General features: G+C 44.9%; 1 protein-coding gene across 1 annotated transcript in view; it reads left to right on the forward strand.

Annotated features, from left to right (window-relative positions):
* LOC137353369 (casein kinase I) overlaps window positions 1–14508 on the forward strand; it is a 47157-nt gene extending 32649 nt beyond the window's left edge. Inside the window, exons 9-11 of the mRNA XM_068019555.1 lie at window positions 6302–6441; window positions 9021–9082; window positions 11277–14508. Of these exons, the coding sequence (XP_067875656.1) occupies window positions 6302–6441; window positions 9021–9053 (173 nt within the window). The 3' untranslated portion in view covers window positions 9054–9082; window positions 11277–14508. The remainder of the gene's footprint in view (window positions 1–6301; window positions 6442–9020; window positions 9083–11276) is intronic.
* The last annotated feature ends 933 nt before the right edge of the window (window positions 14509–15441 follow it).

Raw genomic sequence — 15441 nt, forward strand, 5'->3', positions numbered from 1 at the left:
TTAGGCAGGATGACCAAAAGCTTAGTCAGAGGTAAGTTTAAGGGACGTCTTAAAGGAGGAAAGAGAGGCAGAGAGGTTTAAGGCTGTAATTCCAGAGCTTGGGGCCTTGGCAGCTAAAGGCATGACTGCCATTGGTGGAGCAGTTAAAATTGGGGATACTCAGGAGGCTAAAGTTCAGGAGTGCAGCTATGAGGGTTATAGAACATAGAACAGTACAGCACAGTACAGGCCCTTCGGCCCATGATGTTGTGCCGACCCTTTAACCTACTCTAAGATCAAACTACCTACATACCCTTCATTCTACTATCATCCATGTACCTATCCAAGAGTCGGTTAAATGTCCCTAATGTATCTGCTTCTACTGCCACCGCTGGCAGTGCATTCCACGCACCCACCACTCTCTGTGTCAAGAACCTACCTCTGACATCTCCCCTAAACCTTCCTCCAATCACCTTAAAATTATGCCCCCTGGTGATAGCCCTTTCCGCCCTGGGAAAAAGTCTCTGGCTATCCACTCTATCTATGCCTCTCATCATCTTGTACACCTTTATCAAGTCACCTCTCATCCTTCTTCGCTCCAATGAAAAAAGCCCTAGCTCCCTCAACCTTTCTTCATAAGACATGCCCTCCAGTCCAGGCAGCATCCTGGTAAATCTCCTCTGCACCCTCTCTAAAGCTTCCACATCCTTCCTATAATGAGGCGACCAGAACTGAACGCAATATTCCAAGTGTGGTCTAACCAGGTCTTTATAGAGTTGCAGCATAACCTCGCGGCTCTTAAACTCAATCCCCCTGTTAATGAAAGCCAACACCCCATACGCCGCCTTAACAACCCTATCAACTTGGGTGGCAACTTTGAGGGATCTATGGACGTGGACCCCAAGATCCCTCTGTTCCTCCACACTGCCAAGAATCCTGTCTTTAAGCCTGTATTCTGCATTCAAATTCGACCTTCCAAGATGAATCACTTCACACTTTTCCAGGTTGAACTCCATCTGCCACTTCTCAGCCCAGCATCCTGTCGATGTCCCGTTGCAACCTACAACAGCCCTCCACACTATCCACAACTCCAGCAACCTTTGTGTCATCGGCAAACTTACTAACCCAGCCTTCCACTTCCTCATCCAAGTCATTTATAAAAAATCACAAAGAGCAGAGGTCCCGGAACAGATCCCTGCGGAACACCACTGGTCACCGAGCTACAGGCTGAATACTTTCCATCTACTACCACCCTCTGTCTTCTATGGGCCAGCCAGTTCTGTATCCCGACAGCCAAATTTCCCTGTATCCCATGCCTCCTTACTTTCTGAATGAGCCTACCATGGGGAACCTTATCAAACGCCTTGCTAAAATCCATATACACCACATCCACTGCTCTTCCTTCATCAATGTGTTTTGTCACATCCTCAAAGAATTCAATAAGGCTTGTGAGGCATGCCCTGCCCCTCACAAAGCCATGCTGACTATCTCTAATCAAACTATGCTTTTCCAAATAATCATAAATCCTGTCTCTCAGAATCCTCTCCAATAATTTGCCCACCACCAACGTAAGACTGACTGGTCTGTAATTCCCAGGGTTCTCCCTATTCCCTTTCTTGAACAAGGGAATAACATTTGCCACCCTCCAATCATCTGGTACTACTCCAGTGGACAGTGAGGATGCAAAGATCATCGCCAAAGGGGCGGCAATCCCTTCCCTCACTTCCCGTAATAACCTTGGGTATATCCCGTCTGGCCCCGAGGACTTATCTATCCTCATGTCTTTCAAAATTTCCAACACATCCTCCTTCTTAACATCAACCTGTTCGAGCATATCAGCCTGTTTCACGCTGTCCTCACAAACGTTCAGGTCCCTCTCACTAATGAATACTGAAGCAAAGTATTCATTAAGGACCTCTCCCCTACCTCCTCCGACTCCAGGCACAAGTTCCCTCCACTATCCCTGATCGGCCCTACCCTCTCTCTGGCCATCCTCTTGTTCCTCACCTTAATCCTACCCGCCAAGACTTTTTCATGTCCCCTTCTAGCTCTCCTAAGTCCATTCTTCAGTTCCTTCCTGGCTACCTTGTAACCCTCTCGAGCCCTGTCTGATCCTTGCTTCCTCAACCTTAAGTAAGCTTCCTTCTTCCTCTTGACTAGCTGTTCCACATCTCTTGTCATCCAAGGTTCCTTCACCCTACCATCCCTTTCTTGCCTCATTGGGACAAACCTATCCAGCAGTCTCAGCAAGTGCTCCCTAAACAACCTCCACATTTCTGTCGTGCATTTCCCTGGACATATGTTCCCAATTTAAGCTGCCCAGTTCCTGCCTAATAGCATTGTAATTCCCCCTCCCCCAATTAAATATTTTCCCATCCCGTCTGTTCCTATCCCTCTCCATGACTATAGTAAAGATCAGGGAGGCCTCGAGGAGATTAGAGATAAGGAGGGGCAGGGCCATGGAAGGATTTTAAACCAAGAATGAGAATGCTTAACCAGGAGCCAGTATAGGTTAGCAAGCACAAGGGTGATGGGCGAACAGGACTCAGTGCGAGTTAGGACGCAGGCAGCAGTGTTTTGGATGATCTCAAGTTTATAGAGAGTAGAGGCCAGCTAGGAATGCACTGGAATAGTCATCTAGAAGTAAGAAAAGCCTGAGTTGAGGCAGGTTGGAGTTGGGCGATGTTACGGAGGGGTTTAAAAAAAAAAATTAGCTTCTGGGTTGAACATTGCTGGTAAGGCCATTTATTGCCCATCCCTCATTTCCTTTGAGAAGGTGGTGGTGACCTGCCTTCTTGAACTGCAGCAGTCCATGTGGTGAAACTACACCTACAGTGTTAGGGAGGGAGTTCCAAGATTTTGACCTGGTGATGGAGAAGGAATGGCTATATTTCTAAGTCAGGATGGTGTGTGGCTTGGAGGGGAACTTACAGAACTTGTTCCCTTGCGTCTGCTGACCTTCACCTTCTAGGTGATAGCATTGTGACTTTAGAAAGGGCTGTTGAAGGAGCCTTGGCAAGTTTCTGCAGTGCATCTCCTGGATGGTGTACACTGCTGCCACTGTGCACCAGTGGTGGAGGGAGTGAACATTTTCAGGTGGTAGTTGGGGTGCTGATTGAGTTGTCTTCTTTGTCCTGAATGTTATCAAGCTTCTTGAATGTTGGAGCTGCACTCCATGCAGCCATGTGAAGAGTATTCCATCAGACTCCTGACTGTGCCTTGTCGATGGTGGACAGGCACTGGGGAGTTGAAAGGTGTTACTTGCCACAGAAATCCCAACCTTTGACCTGCTCATGTAGCCACAGTATTTATATGGCTGGTCCAGTTATGTTTTGGTCAGTGGTAACCCTCAGGATGTTGATGGGGAATTCAGCGATGGTAGTGTCATTGAACGTCAAGGGGAGATGGTTAAATTATCGCATTGGTAATAGCCTGGCACTTAAATGGCAAGTGACATTTGAGCTACATTATCAGCCTAAGCCTGAATGTTGTCCAGGTCTTACTGCAGAGGGACATGAGCTGCTTCAGTATCTGAGGAGTTGTAGGTGGTACTGAACATCCCCACTTCTGACCTTATGGATGTTTGGAAGGTCATTGAAGCAGCTGAAGATGGTTGGGCCTTGGACATGACCCTGCCGAATTCCTACAGGGTGTCCTGAGGCTGTCATGATTGGCCTCCAACAACCACAGCCATCTTCCTTACTCTACTAGGTATGACTCCAACCAGCGGAGAGTTTTCTCCCTGATTCCCATTTAATCAATTTTGCTAGGGATCCTTGATGCCACACTCAGCCAAATGCTGCCATCATGTCTAGGGCAGTCACTGACCTCGCCTCTGGAATTCAGCTCTTTTGTCCATGTTTGGGCCAAGGCTCTCATGAAGTCTGGAGCTGAGTGACCCTGGCAAAACCCAAACTGAGCATCAGTGAGCAGGTGGTTAAGTGCCGCTTGATAGCACTGTGATTGACACCTTCCTTCATTTTGCTAATTAAGCATAGACCGATGAGGTGTAAATTGGCCGGAGATTGGATTTGTGCTGCTTCTTGTGGACCGGACATACCTGGGCAATTGTCCACATTGTTGGACAGATAGAAATATACAGTCTTGGTCATAGTGCAGCTACGTGGTTGGAAGTGCATCTGTGGGTCAGATATGACACTAAGGTTCCAAAGAGTCTAGTTCAGCCTCAGGCAGTTGCCTGAGGGGGATGGAGTCGGTGGTTAGGGAACAGTGTCAGTGGCAGGGACCAAAGACTTTGGGCTTCCCAGTATTTATTGGAGGAAATTCCTACTCCTCAGACAAGCAGTCTAATAATTTAGAAACAGTGGGGGGGTGGTCAACAGCAGTGATGGTGAGGTAAAGCTGGGTGTCAGCGTACATGTGGACCCTGATGTGTTTTTGGATGATGTCACTGTGGGGCAGCATGTAGATGAGAATAGGGGGCGACAGATAGATCTTGGGGGGGGGGGGGGGGGGGGAAACCAGCGGTAACCGAGGATGTGGGATGAAAAGCCATTGCATAATTCTCTGGCCAAAATGAAAATAAAAGTGGAACCAGTTGAGTGCAATCCCACCCAGCTGGATGACGGTGAAAAGCATCATAGTTAATAAATACAGTGAATGGTTGAGGTCCCAGCACTGGTTCTTGTGAGATGCTGTTTATCACTTGCTGCAAATTCGAATACCTGCCCATTATTTCTGCCCTGTCTCCTGCTGCTCAACCAGTCTGCTAACCAGGTCAATAACTTGCTTGCTCTAACGAGTTTCAGTTTAAGCTGACAGTCTCTTAGGGACTTTATCGAATGCCTTCTGGAAGTCCATATAAGTAGCACCCATAAGACCTCCCTTGTCCACTTATAATCGCCCCTTCATAAAAAAAATTCAGTCAGGGTCATTGGGCATGACTTAGCCTTTACAAATCCAAGTTAGCTCTCATCAGCTGAAAATATTCAAGGTGTTCAGTCATCCCATCCTTAATTATAGACTCTCGTAATTTCCTGACAACAGATGTTAGGCTGTATGTAATAACCTTAAGCATATAATCTAGACTGACACTTCATTGCAATGCCGAGGGTTTGCTGGACAGTCTTTCTGATCAGCTGAGGGAGAGGCACCCTGCCTCTGCTGTTCGGCTAGATTAGTAAGATCCCATGCCACTAGTCAAAGAGCAGGAAAATTCTTGAGTTCAAGCCAATACTTATCACTCAATGTATATCACCAAGGAAGTCATTTCTTGCTGTTTGTGGGCTCTTGCTGTGCAAATTGACCTCTGCATTTACCTACACATCAGTGAGAACATTTCAACATACTCCAACCTGTGAAGTGCTCCATGATGTGAAAGGTGGCATCTGTGTGTGTGTGTTCCTCCTTTCTGTCCCAAACACCAAGGATCTAATTTTGGAATCTGAGCTCCCAAACAGCTGGGCTGTCCTTTTGTATATTGCAACCACAGTACGCCAATGATTCATTTACTCTCAACACATTCTAGTGATGTAAGCATTCCAACAATACTTTAATTAAAATTTTAAAAAATTCTTGTGAAAATTACAGCTTTTTTTGTAAGGGTTCTGCCCTCCAATACCCCTGAGGGATTGATCATTACAAATGCTATGTAACTGACCTCTGTTCTTTCAATCCTGCATTTCATCCTTGCTCTGGCTAAGTTATCTAATCTCAGCTACCATAACAGTAGACATGCTACAGCTTCCTTCAGTACCCTGGATCTGGGAGGGTTGAAATTGATCAGGGTTGCTGTTGCTGACCCTGATGGTTAACTGGAGAATCTGTGGGACGGGGAAAAGTGCATGAGTGAGTAATGAGGACGGATTAGAAACCAGTGTGCTTTGTTTTTTTTCACCCTTCTGCCCCACCCCCCCAACTGTTCAAGACGCAAAAGGCTGTTGTCACGCCCCTGCTGCCCTTACTGTCGAGGATCCCACCTAAAAGTATGGCTGTTTGGCCTGTACATTGGACCAAGACAAGTGCTTGTGAAATGGCAGTCTGATAGAACTCTAACTTCAGAAGGAAAGGACAGGAAAGGTGTTTGTTCATTTACCTTCAATTCCTTGAGAAAGTTCATGTCAAAGACTTCATTCCTAGAGCTCAGCATTTCTGTGGTTTGAAAAGCCACCAAGGTGTATACACTATTGTAAAGTGGTTTAATTACTTGCATCTTGGCACTGCACTTACAGTATAAGTTCGGCCGAATAGAAGCAGCCGAGCAGAGCATTCCAGTTAAACACTGCCTCTGAAACCCCATGTGACTGCAAACAGAAAACCAATGTAATTCAACAAAGCGCTTTTGTTTTTTTTATTGTTGCAGCAAATACCTCACCAAGACCCATCTCTCGGGCTGAGAGAGAACGCAAAGTGAGCATGAGGTTACATCGAGGTGCTCCTGCCAATGTTTCTTCCTCTGATCTTACAGCACGGCAAGATGCTTCACGCATTTCAGCATCACAGGTATCCATTTATCACAACTTTCACTTCCCCTGCATTTTCCCAGCCCTCTTGCTGATTTTTGTTTTTAATTGACTTCAGTGGGGGTGGGAGTAAATGAGAAATTTGCTTTCCCTTCTTCCTGACACAATGCCGGTGTTATATCTTGATCAGGAATTGCATGAGAGCCTGGTGGTGGTGTGGTTGTCACTGGACTGGAGGCCTGGATTAATCAAGAGAATGAGTTTGAATCCCAACACCAAGTTTGACTCCTTGAATTCAGTTTATTTATATTTTTTTTAAAAATCAGAAAATAAAATGGCATCAGTAGAAGTGACTACGAAGATATTGGATTGACGTAAAAGCTCAACTTGTGCACTAATGTCCTTTTTTAGAGAAGGAAACCTCCTGTCCTTCTGTAGTTTAATCTGTACACTCCTCCAGTCCCTTGCCAGTGTGGTTGACACTTGACTGCCCTCTGAAGTGGTTTAACAAGCTGCTAAGGCCCATGATTACCACCGCAACTTGTGTGATCAGCAATAAATATTGGCCTGTCTAACCTTTCATGCCTTTAGAAAGTTGTACTTGTATGTTTACTGCTCTGTCGAGTGTTTGGGATTAGGGAGCTACTGAAGTTTCTTAAAAAAAAAAACCAACCATCTGTGTTGTAACATGCAGTTAATTTTTTTAAATTATTTTACAAAGGATTACTTGTTTTTGTCGTCCTCATTAATCCTGACTTCTGTTGGACTGCAGTGTCATCAGTTCTTGCTGCCGCTTGGTAAGCGTAGACCACGAGTGCTGGTGGGCTGTTGAACTGTGGGAGCCACCACTGCCAAGTTCAGTCCTGCCCACTGCTGTCCTGGCAAAGAGGGAATACTTTTAGTTAGCAAAAAAGTAGCTTTGCGAGGAAGCACAGTAGCGCAGTGGTTAGCACCGCAGCCTCGCAGCTCCAGCGACCCGGGTTCAATTCTGGGTACTGCCTGTGCAGAGTTTGCAAGTTCTCCCTGTGATCGCGTGGGTTTTCGCTGGGTGCTCCGGTTTCCTCCCACAGCCAGACTTGCAGGTTGATAGGTGAATTGGCCATTGTAAATTGCCCCTAGTATAGGTAGGGGAATATAGGGAAGGTGGAACAAAAACAAGCAATGCTGGAATCACTCAGCAGGTCTGGCAGCATCTGTGGAAAGAGAAGCAGAGTTAACGTTTCGGGTCAGTGACCCTTCTTCGGAACTGACAAATATTAGAAATGTCACAGATTATAAGCCAGTGAGGTGGGGGTGGGGCAAGAGATAACAAAGGAGAAGGTGCAGATTGGACCAGGCCACATAGCTGACCAAAAGGTCACGGAGCGAAGGCAAACAATATGTTAATGGTGTGTTGAAAGACAAAGCATTAGTACAGGTTAGGTGTGAATACACTGAATATTGAACAGCAGCAAGTGCAAACCTGAAAAAAATAGGGAAGGTGGAGATGTGGTAGGAATATGGGATTAGTGTAGGATTAGTATAAATGGGTGGTTGATGGTCGGCACAGACTCAGTGGGCCGAAGGGCCTGTTTCAGTGCTGTATCTCTAAATATAATAAATGGCATAGAATGAGGGTCACAAATTAGGCATTTTATTTTTGGCCACCGAGCATGCAGGAGAGTAGCTTTTATTGTGTTGTAGTTCAGAGCAAAATGTAAATTTGTCTTGTACTATAGAGATCTGTTTTATAACAATGCATTGTGAATTTCACTGCCTTGAGATCTGTGCAGTAGATCAAAGTGCCACAGCAGGGAGGTTGGTCGTCACACAGCTCTTTATGGCCCTCTAGTGGTGCACCCCAGTGTTGTTGCAACAGAGGCAGAAATACTTGATCACTGACAACCCAACTGCTTTAACTGTTGCCAGGTTTTGGATCAGTTTGTTCACACACAAGGGGGAGAAAACACACTTTTTCACCTCCAGCTCAGTTTTTCTCCAGATGGAAAGAGTGCATTTTTGTTAGCACAAGCCCTTTGCTGGACTGTGGTTCAGTGAGTACTGATTGACATCTCTCTCTGTCTTCGATGGACTGCCTGGAGTTTATTTATCCAGGCATGTTATCGCAGCTGAACCTGATTCGTTCCTTCTCCAACACCCAATGGGCAGGCACTTTCCAGCACAGTGATCAGGAGTAGGAACTCAGCCTGGTTTCCCTCTTCCCTCTGTTCCTTCACCCATCCCCAAGGTCAGTGGTAGCCACTCTATATTCCCAAGTTCAGCTATTGGCCTGGTCAGTGAGCTCTGGAGACTGGGCATTAAACCTGGAGACCTTTTATCTTTGCAGCTTCAAATACTTGGGCTGTTGGGGAGGTGGGTGGTATTTGCAAAGCTCTCTAAGTAATAGGCTGCAGAAAGACTGGATGCTCAGCTCATAATCACAAGGGAAGAGGCAGTGGTGAGTAAGTGCAGGGTCAGTTGGCTGGTCTCACTAGTAGAACGATGTTTTTCCAACTGATGAACGAATTAACTGGAAGTTCAAAATTGCTGTATTGTCAATTCGTGGAGGAACAAACCAGGCTTGTACTCCTTGAGAGGGCAATTATTACAGTCTTGATCTCACTGTTATTTCCTTTACAGACCAGCATGCCCTTTGAACATCTGGCAAAGTGACTAATATCCCTAGAACAGCAGGTAGTTTGGTAAGTGGCTATTCGGTTTCCTTCATGATTATGGTACAAAGAGCAAGTTTGTCCTGTATAGCATTCTGTCAGTACAAATTATGTATTGCATTTTTGTGCTTAAATTTATATTTGGTTGTAGAGTGTGATTTATAAAGCAGATGTATTTAAGGGGAAGCTATATAAACATGAGGGAGAAAGGAGTAGAAGGTTATGCTGATAGGGTTAGATGAAGTGATATGGGAGGAGGCTCTCATCGAACATTAACACTAATTTATAGCAGTTGGGCAGAATGGCCTCTTTCTGTGCTGTGGACTCTAATAAGGTGGAAGTTGCACATTGCAGCACTAAATATAAATATATACTGATAAATTCATAGAGTATTACTGTATGGTTAGTACTCTGTTGGAAATTGTTGCTCAGCACAGTGTATACACCACTAAGCTGCACACTAAGATTTTAGGTTTGTCCTGTGCAGATCTCTGTCTCCCCTAGTGTGTAGCTGCAAGTACTTGTTGCCTCTGGCACGATGTCCACTTCCAGCTTCGGTTGGAGTTTTCCTTCCTCGCTGTCATAGGAATAGGTGTAACCATTTAGCCCCTCGAGCCTGTTCTACCATTCACCAAGATCATGGCTGATCTGTGACCTAACTCATATACCGGCCTTTGCCCAGATCCCTTCATACCTTTGGTTAACAAAAGTCTTTCAATCTCACATTGAAATTAATTAATCTAGCATCTGTTGCTGTTTGTTTGTTTGTGGAAGAGAGTTCTGAATTTCCAGCACGGTGTTGCTGGTTTGTGGTAAATAGTGTTTCCAGTTCAGTAGCTGTCTTGCACATGGAATAAACTCTCCATTAATTGTGTGAAAGACATTGCCAAGTGGAAGCCATGTACACTATCAAGTGTGGCTATTAGTTTGAGAAGCTCCTCTTGCCCCTCCCGTTCTAGTGGGAGAGGTGAATATACCACTCCATATGAGGCTGTGACATAAGTTCACAGGCTTATTTAATCTGCTCGCTTTCTCCTCACCTCTTCACCTTGAAGTGTGGATTCCTCACTAAAGCGTGGTTTCACGGATGGTGGCTTTCTTGCTTACCCTCGCTTCAGTGACCATTATTTTAGGCTTGGGTGCTGGGGGTACAGCTTGACCGGGATTGGGGCTAACCCTAGACGAAGCTTTTAAATCATTCTTTGAGTTTTAGGTGATAAAACTGCGTTTGTTGCCCTATCCCTACTTGCTGAAAGAAGGTGGTAGTGGTCCTTCTCCTTGGGACCATTGGCTATTTCCTTCACCTTTTCCAGAACAGCAGAAACCAGAGGATTGCAGGGCATGGAGTCAGTAACAAAGTAATGGTGATGCCTGCCCAAGTTAGGATGCTGTGTGGTTTGGAAAGAACCTTGGAGGTGATGGTGTTTCCATGATTTCTCTGCTGCCGTCGTCCTTGGTAGAGGCTCTGGGGCTGGGAAAATGCATACTATCTTCACCCACACCTCGAGTAGAGATTGCCCGATCTTGAATACAAACAAGATTGTTTTTTATTTGTTACTGTCCACAAAGGACACTGACCAGTTACAGAAACCCTACAACCCTACAACTAATCTTTGTAGTTGGCTAATTCAGCACAGTTTAAATTCGGGTGCTGCTTTATCACTGACAGGATAAACTCGCTGAGCATCCATCATGCACTAAAGGATACCGGTTCAGTTGTCAGGCTTGGTAAGCTGATCTTAGCCAGTATTGCAGACGCCCTAATCACAACCTGGCTTGGGGAGGGACTAAATTCCTGCCAACAGCCAATGAACCGCCCTCCAGTTGGAAACTTCTGGGTCGTAAGAGGATCAATTTCTGCTTCAGTGCAGTCAATGGTTAAGCAGATTCCAGTGCTCTCGATCGAGATACCCAATAGGTCACTCGGAGGAACGCCAAGTGCCCTAGGAATCATGTTATAGTGACTTGATGACTTCGTGGGCGAAGGGAGAAAATATGGTGGGGATCAACGTTCTGTCTAACTTCTGTTTGCTGCACACGGCCGGCTTTTAGCACTGTGCTGTCCCTTTTTAAGATTGCACGCATCTTAAAGGGAAGGCTGCTTGACCGCAGCATGTTTCCTGCGCCACACATTCCTGATCGCTGTGCAGCCGTGCAACCTGGAGGGAACATTGGTAGCGATAATGCTTTAATAATGTTGAACTCTTTTTCTCCCACCTCGCAGATTCCTTCGCTGATTTTTTTGCCAATGATGGGGCGACTTCTCCAACATTGACCACTGCGATGGAGCCTTCAGGGAGGATATCAGAACAGGGCTCGTATTCACCCGCTATTTTGTTTGTGCGAGAATTGAGGGCGCAAAGCCTCAATTTCAATCTGAGCACGCTTACAATGATCTTGTTAGTCACCTCAGATTTATTACATACGTTCATTTTCCCCCGTCCCATTTGTTGGAAGTTTTCTTTTCCTGAAAGAAAACCCGGATTTAACTTTGAACACCCCCACCCCACCCCCCCCCCCCCCCCCCCCCCCCGGCCTCCCCAGATGAAGTTCTGCCTCCTATCCTCAAATAGTCGAGACTTAGAGTTCCACATAGCCGATTTATAAATCACCTTTCTGTCCTGTCTTGCCCCTCCTTTCAAACGCCACCCCTCCCCTTCTGTGCAGTGTGTGCTCACTTCCCAAAAATATAGTTAACAGTAGTAGGTGAAGGAAAGAAGAAACAAATAATTAAAAGTGGTTTTGACAAGCTCCTTTTTCAGATATGCAGTGGTCTCTGTCCCAGTGATGCCGAGTTTGATCATTTATATGTATATATATTTTTAAAAAATGGGGAAGTCCCCACAGCAACTGAATTTTAAGTTGAGCATCCCAGCACAGAGGTGGCTTGGCAGTCAATGCCCCATGCTGCAATTGAGGGCCTTTGTACCCTTCAGCATCCTAGTATGGTCAAAGTGGCACTGGAATTGCGCCTTTATTTTAGGTGACAACACTGGGATTCCTGTATATAAAGGATTTGTTTTTGGCTCTCCACTACTGCAAAAAAAAAAAAATCTGTCTCCATTTTCCTTCTTGTAGGTACTAACGTCACTTCCTAGCCTTTTTATCTGTATCCAGGGTGACTAGACTTCGTTTAAAAAGTAATTCTTGCATATATTTTAAAAACATGATTTTTAATAGAAACATTATTCGTGCGAAGGGGGCAGGAAATCTCACTAAACACGCATTAGTGTTGGTCCAATTCAGAATTGCTTGAACTTTAGTGTCGACTATATATTTTATAATATAATATATATAATGTTGACAAAACCAGTGGCATGGAGCTGCCTTGGCTGCTAATTTCTGAAGAATGTATATATTTATTTTGGTTTTTTTTTAAAAAAAGCTTTATAGTGTTCTGTTTGTCGTATTTTGAAAAGGAAACACAGATTTCAGGGGGTACCGAGGAATCTGGATGAAGCTTTTTTCATCCAGGTGTAACATTTCAGTGCCACATTTCCATTTGTCATCCCTGCCCAGTGATCTACAGGTTAAGGATGCTTCACCAAATCAACACTCCATTTTACTTTTTTTTTTAAAAAAGAACCAGCATGATTTTGATTTTTGTTGCCAGTTGCAAAAGTCCACAGTCATTTCCTTAACGATGCCTTCTCTGGTGATGTTGGCTGGACTCGGGACTTAATGCCACATGCTGGTGTCCCTGCTTAACTTTAACTGCCTACAGATTATCCGAGCATGCAGCGTCTTGTGATCTGGTAGTTCTGAAATGCACAATGTTCGAGACTAATTGGGGAGATGAAGACCTGGAAGACAGCTTTGTAGTGAGCTGATTCAAATAAATAAAAAAAAAAGTCATCTTTGGGTGTCAGATAGCCAGCACGAGCTTACCTACTTTCTGTCCCCAACTGTGGCTGAGGCAGGTCTAAGGGTAGTCCTGTCATCTGCCCAAATAAGGTCTGCAGACAGTGGCTCCACTCAGTCAATATCCGTTAGAGGAAAGCACAGAGGAAAATGAGATGAAGGCACCTTGCTGCACCGAAGGATAAATGCCAAGATTTTGGAGGGAATAAGTTAGTGGAGGAGATGTAGATGCAGGTCTAGCTCCTTGGATCCCACAGTGCTTCACATTGGTGCCAATTCACTGGATGACAAACAAGTCATTACTAGTGGCCCGCTCCCAGATCTTGCACCTTTTTAAGTACAGTCAGTAGTGTTTCCTTTTTTTAAAGATGTTTTTCACCTTCCTCAACCATGCTTGGAAGCCACTTTGATCACGTGGTAGCTGAAACCCTCTGATGTGTTGCCCGTTTAACTATTGCCCAGATAGGGCTAAAGTGTAAAAAGGGCTGTTGGAGAAGAAACAGTCGCCGAAATACCTACTGAAAATAAGCCCTTAAACATTTTCAGTGAGGCACTGAGGAGATCTGATTTGCCTACATTAAGATCCGGAGTATTAGGAAAGTACTGGAGATAACACGCATCGTGTTCTAGAGTGCTAAACTGTTTCAGCTTTGGCATGCTGAAATGTTTAAATTTATTTTTAAAATGTAACTAGACCCAGTCAATTGCTAGGGGGAGTTTTCCAATCCAGGTGTATATGTGTGAATAACTACTGTGTATGTGTGTTTTGTGCGTGTGTTCTCTTTTTTTCTAAAGGTGTTCAGTGAAATTCTTGCAAATTCAGCAGCCAGAAACTTGAAGGAACACTCGCCAAACTGCGAGGTCACTTGTTGTGGTGGTTTTATACTCCGTTGCGAAGCCTGAGATTCCCTAATTTTCAGGCATCTCCCTGATCTTTTTAAAAATGTTACTGTGGAAATGGTTGCTGTCACTTCCTGTCATAGCCAAGGATTGGTAAGAATTCCAAATTATTGAGGTCCAGCCGAAGAGGATTGGTATTTCCATTGTTTGATGGGGGGGGGGGAGGGCAGTGTTCGAGAGGGACGGATCTCTCCAGGAGGAAGTGGCAGAATCAGATGTTTGAATGCAGCAGAATAAAGTAGGCCTCTTCCCTAGCCTGCAAACTAAACGCACCCCTCTCCTAATTCTAAGACAAAACCGTTGTGGACATGAGCAGAAACTGCAATAGGTGACCTTGCGTGTTCCATGCCCGTCACCGTGGAGTTAACCCTTCATTCAAAAATGTAGCACCATACTGTCTTTACCACTAGAATACAGTTTCATCTTAAAGTGACTTACTCGGAAGGGGAAAGTGTAAGCTTGCATCTTTTTTAACGTTTCTTTTTTCTCCCTTCCCCCCCCCCCCCCCCCTCTGTGTAGCCTCCCCGGTTTCTTGGCATCAAAGCTATTGAACTTTTTGCATACCTGGGGCTGGGGGTGCATTAGAGTGGTGGGGTGCGTCCATTCACTGTGCTCGAAGAATGGAAGACTGAAGCAGCATTGGGCCTGGACAGCGGTGGGTAAGGGTGGATCCAATTCTAGCACCTTGAAAGCAGAAAATATCCCCTCCAGAGTAGCTCACCTCAGGATTCTGACCCACTGGTTTAAACCTGGTGACTTTTTTTTCCCCCAGAGTGGAAATATATAATCACAATGTTCTGTACTGTAAACTTGAATGTTGCCCTCGTTTTTGAGATATTAACCGTGCACCGATGCTAACATCCCCCTTGATGACTTTTTGGGTTTTATATTTAATACATGCGATTCCTAAGTTATTTTCCCATGTATTTTTTTAACATTGTATTTCATAAATAACTTTTTGAGATTTTTTTGTATTTGTGTAAATAGCGAGTTTTTTGATTGTAAAGTGAAAACTGTTGCTTCTTTAGTACTGATGTCAAACAGTGTAACATAGTTTTAATTTGTGTGAAAAGAGGGGTTGGATGGGCAGGGAGGGCAGCATCAAACAGTCAACATATCCCTTTACCACAGGAGTTGCTGGAGGGCAGACTGCAACCCAGATTGTCTGTCTCTAGTACATTAATGTTGCTCCGTCATTATGAAGAACCAGTGTATTAATTCAACCAGGACTCTAGGGATGTTCTTTCCCTGCTGGGTGACTGGGTAGTGCAGTGTGTTTTTATGCTGTTTTTAATTTTAAAACTATGCTGGCCTTTCACTTTTTTTTTCTGAATACTATATCCAAATTCAAACTCCGCAAAGAGGTTCAAGGTCAGAAATTAAGTGGAGTTTAGTCAGCTCCAAGCTCTCATTGCTGTTGGCTAACTGCTTGGCCCTAAAGAGGAGCAAGAGAAGTCGCGTGCTTTTACGGTTCCTGGAATCCTGAAGACTGAATAAGTCGCATTGAAAAGTGGACCCAGTTTTCCAAGGCTGCTGCTGCTGTTTTACCATTTGTGCTGCTGAGGATTTGCCCCAGCCACAGTGTCTTTGGTGTTTGGTTCCAGCATTAGTCCAAGCAAGAGTAATGG

Source organism: Heterodontus francisci, chromosome 41, assembly GCF_036365525.1.
Source record: "Heterodontus francisci isolate sHetFra1 chromosome 41, sHetFra1.hap1, whole genome shotgun sequence".
NCBI lineage: Eukaryota > Metazoa > Chordata > Chondrichthyes > Heterodontiformes > Heterodontidae > Heterodontus > Heterodontus francisci.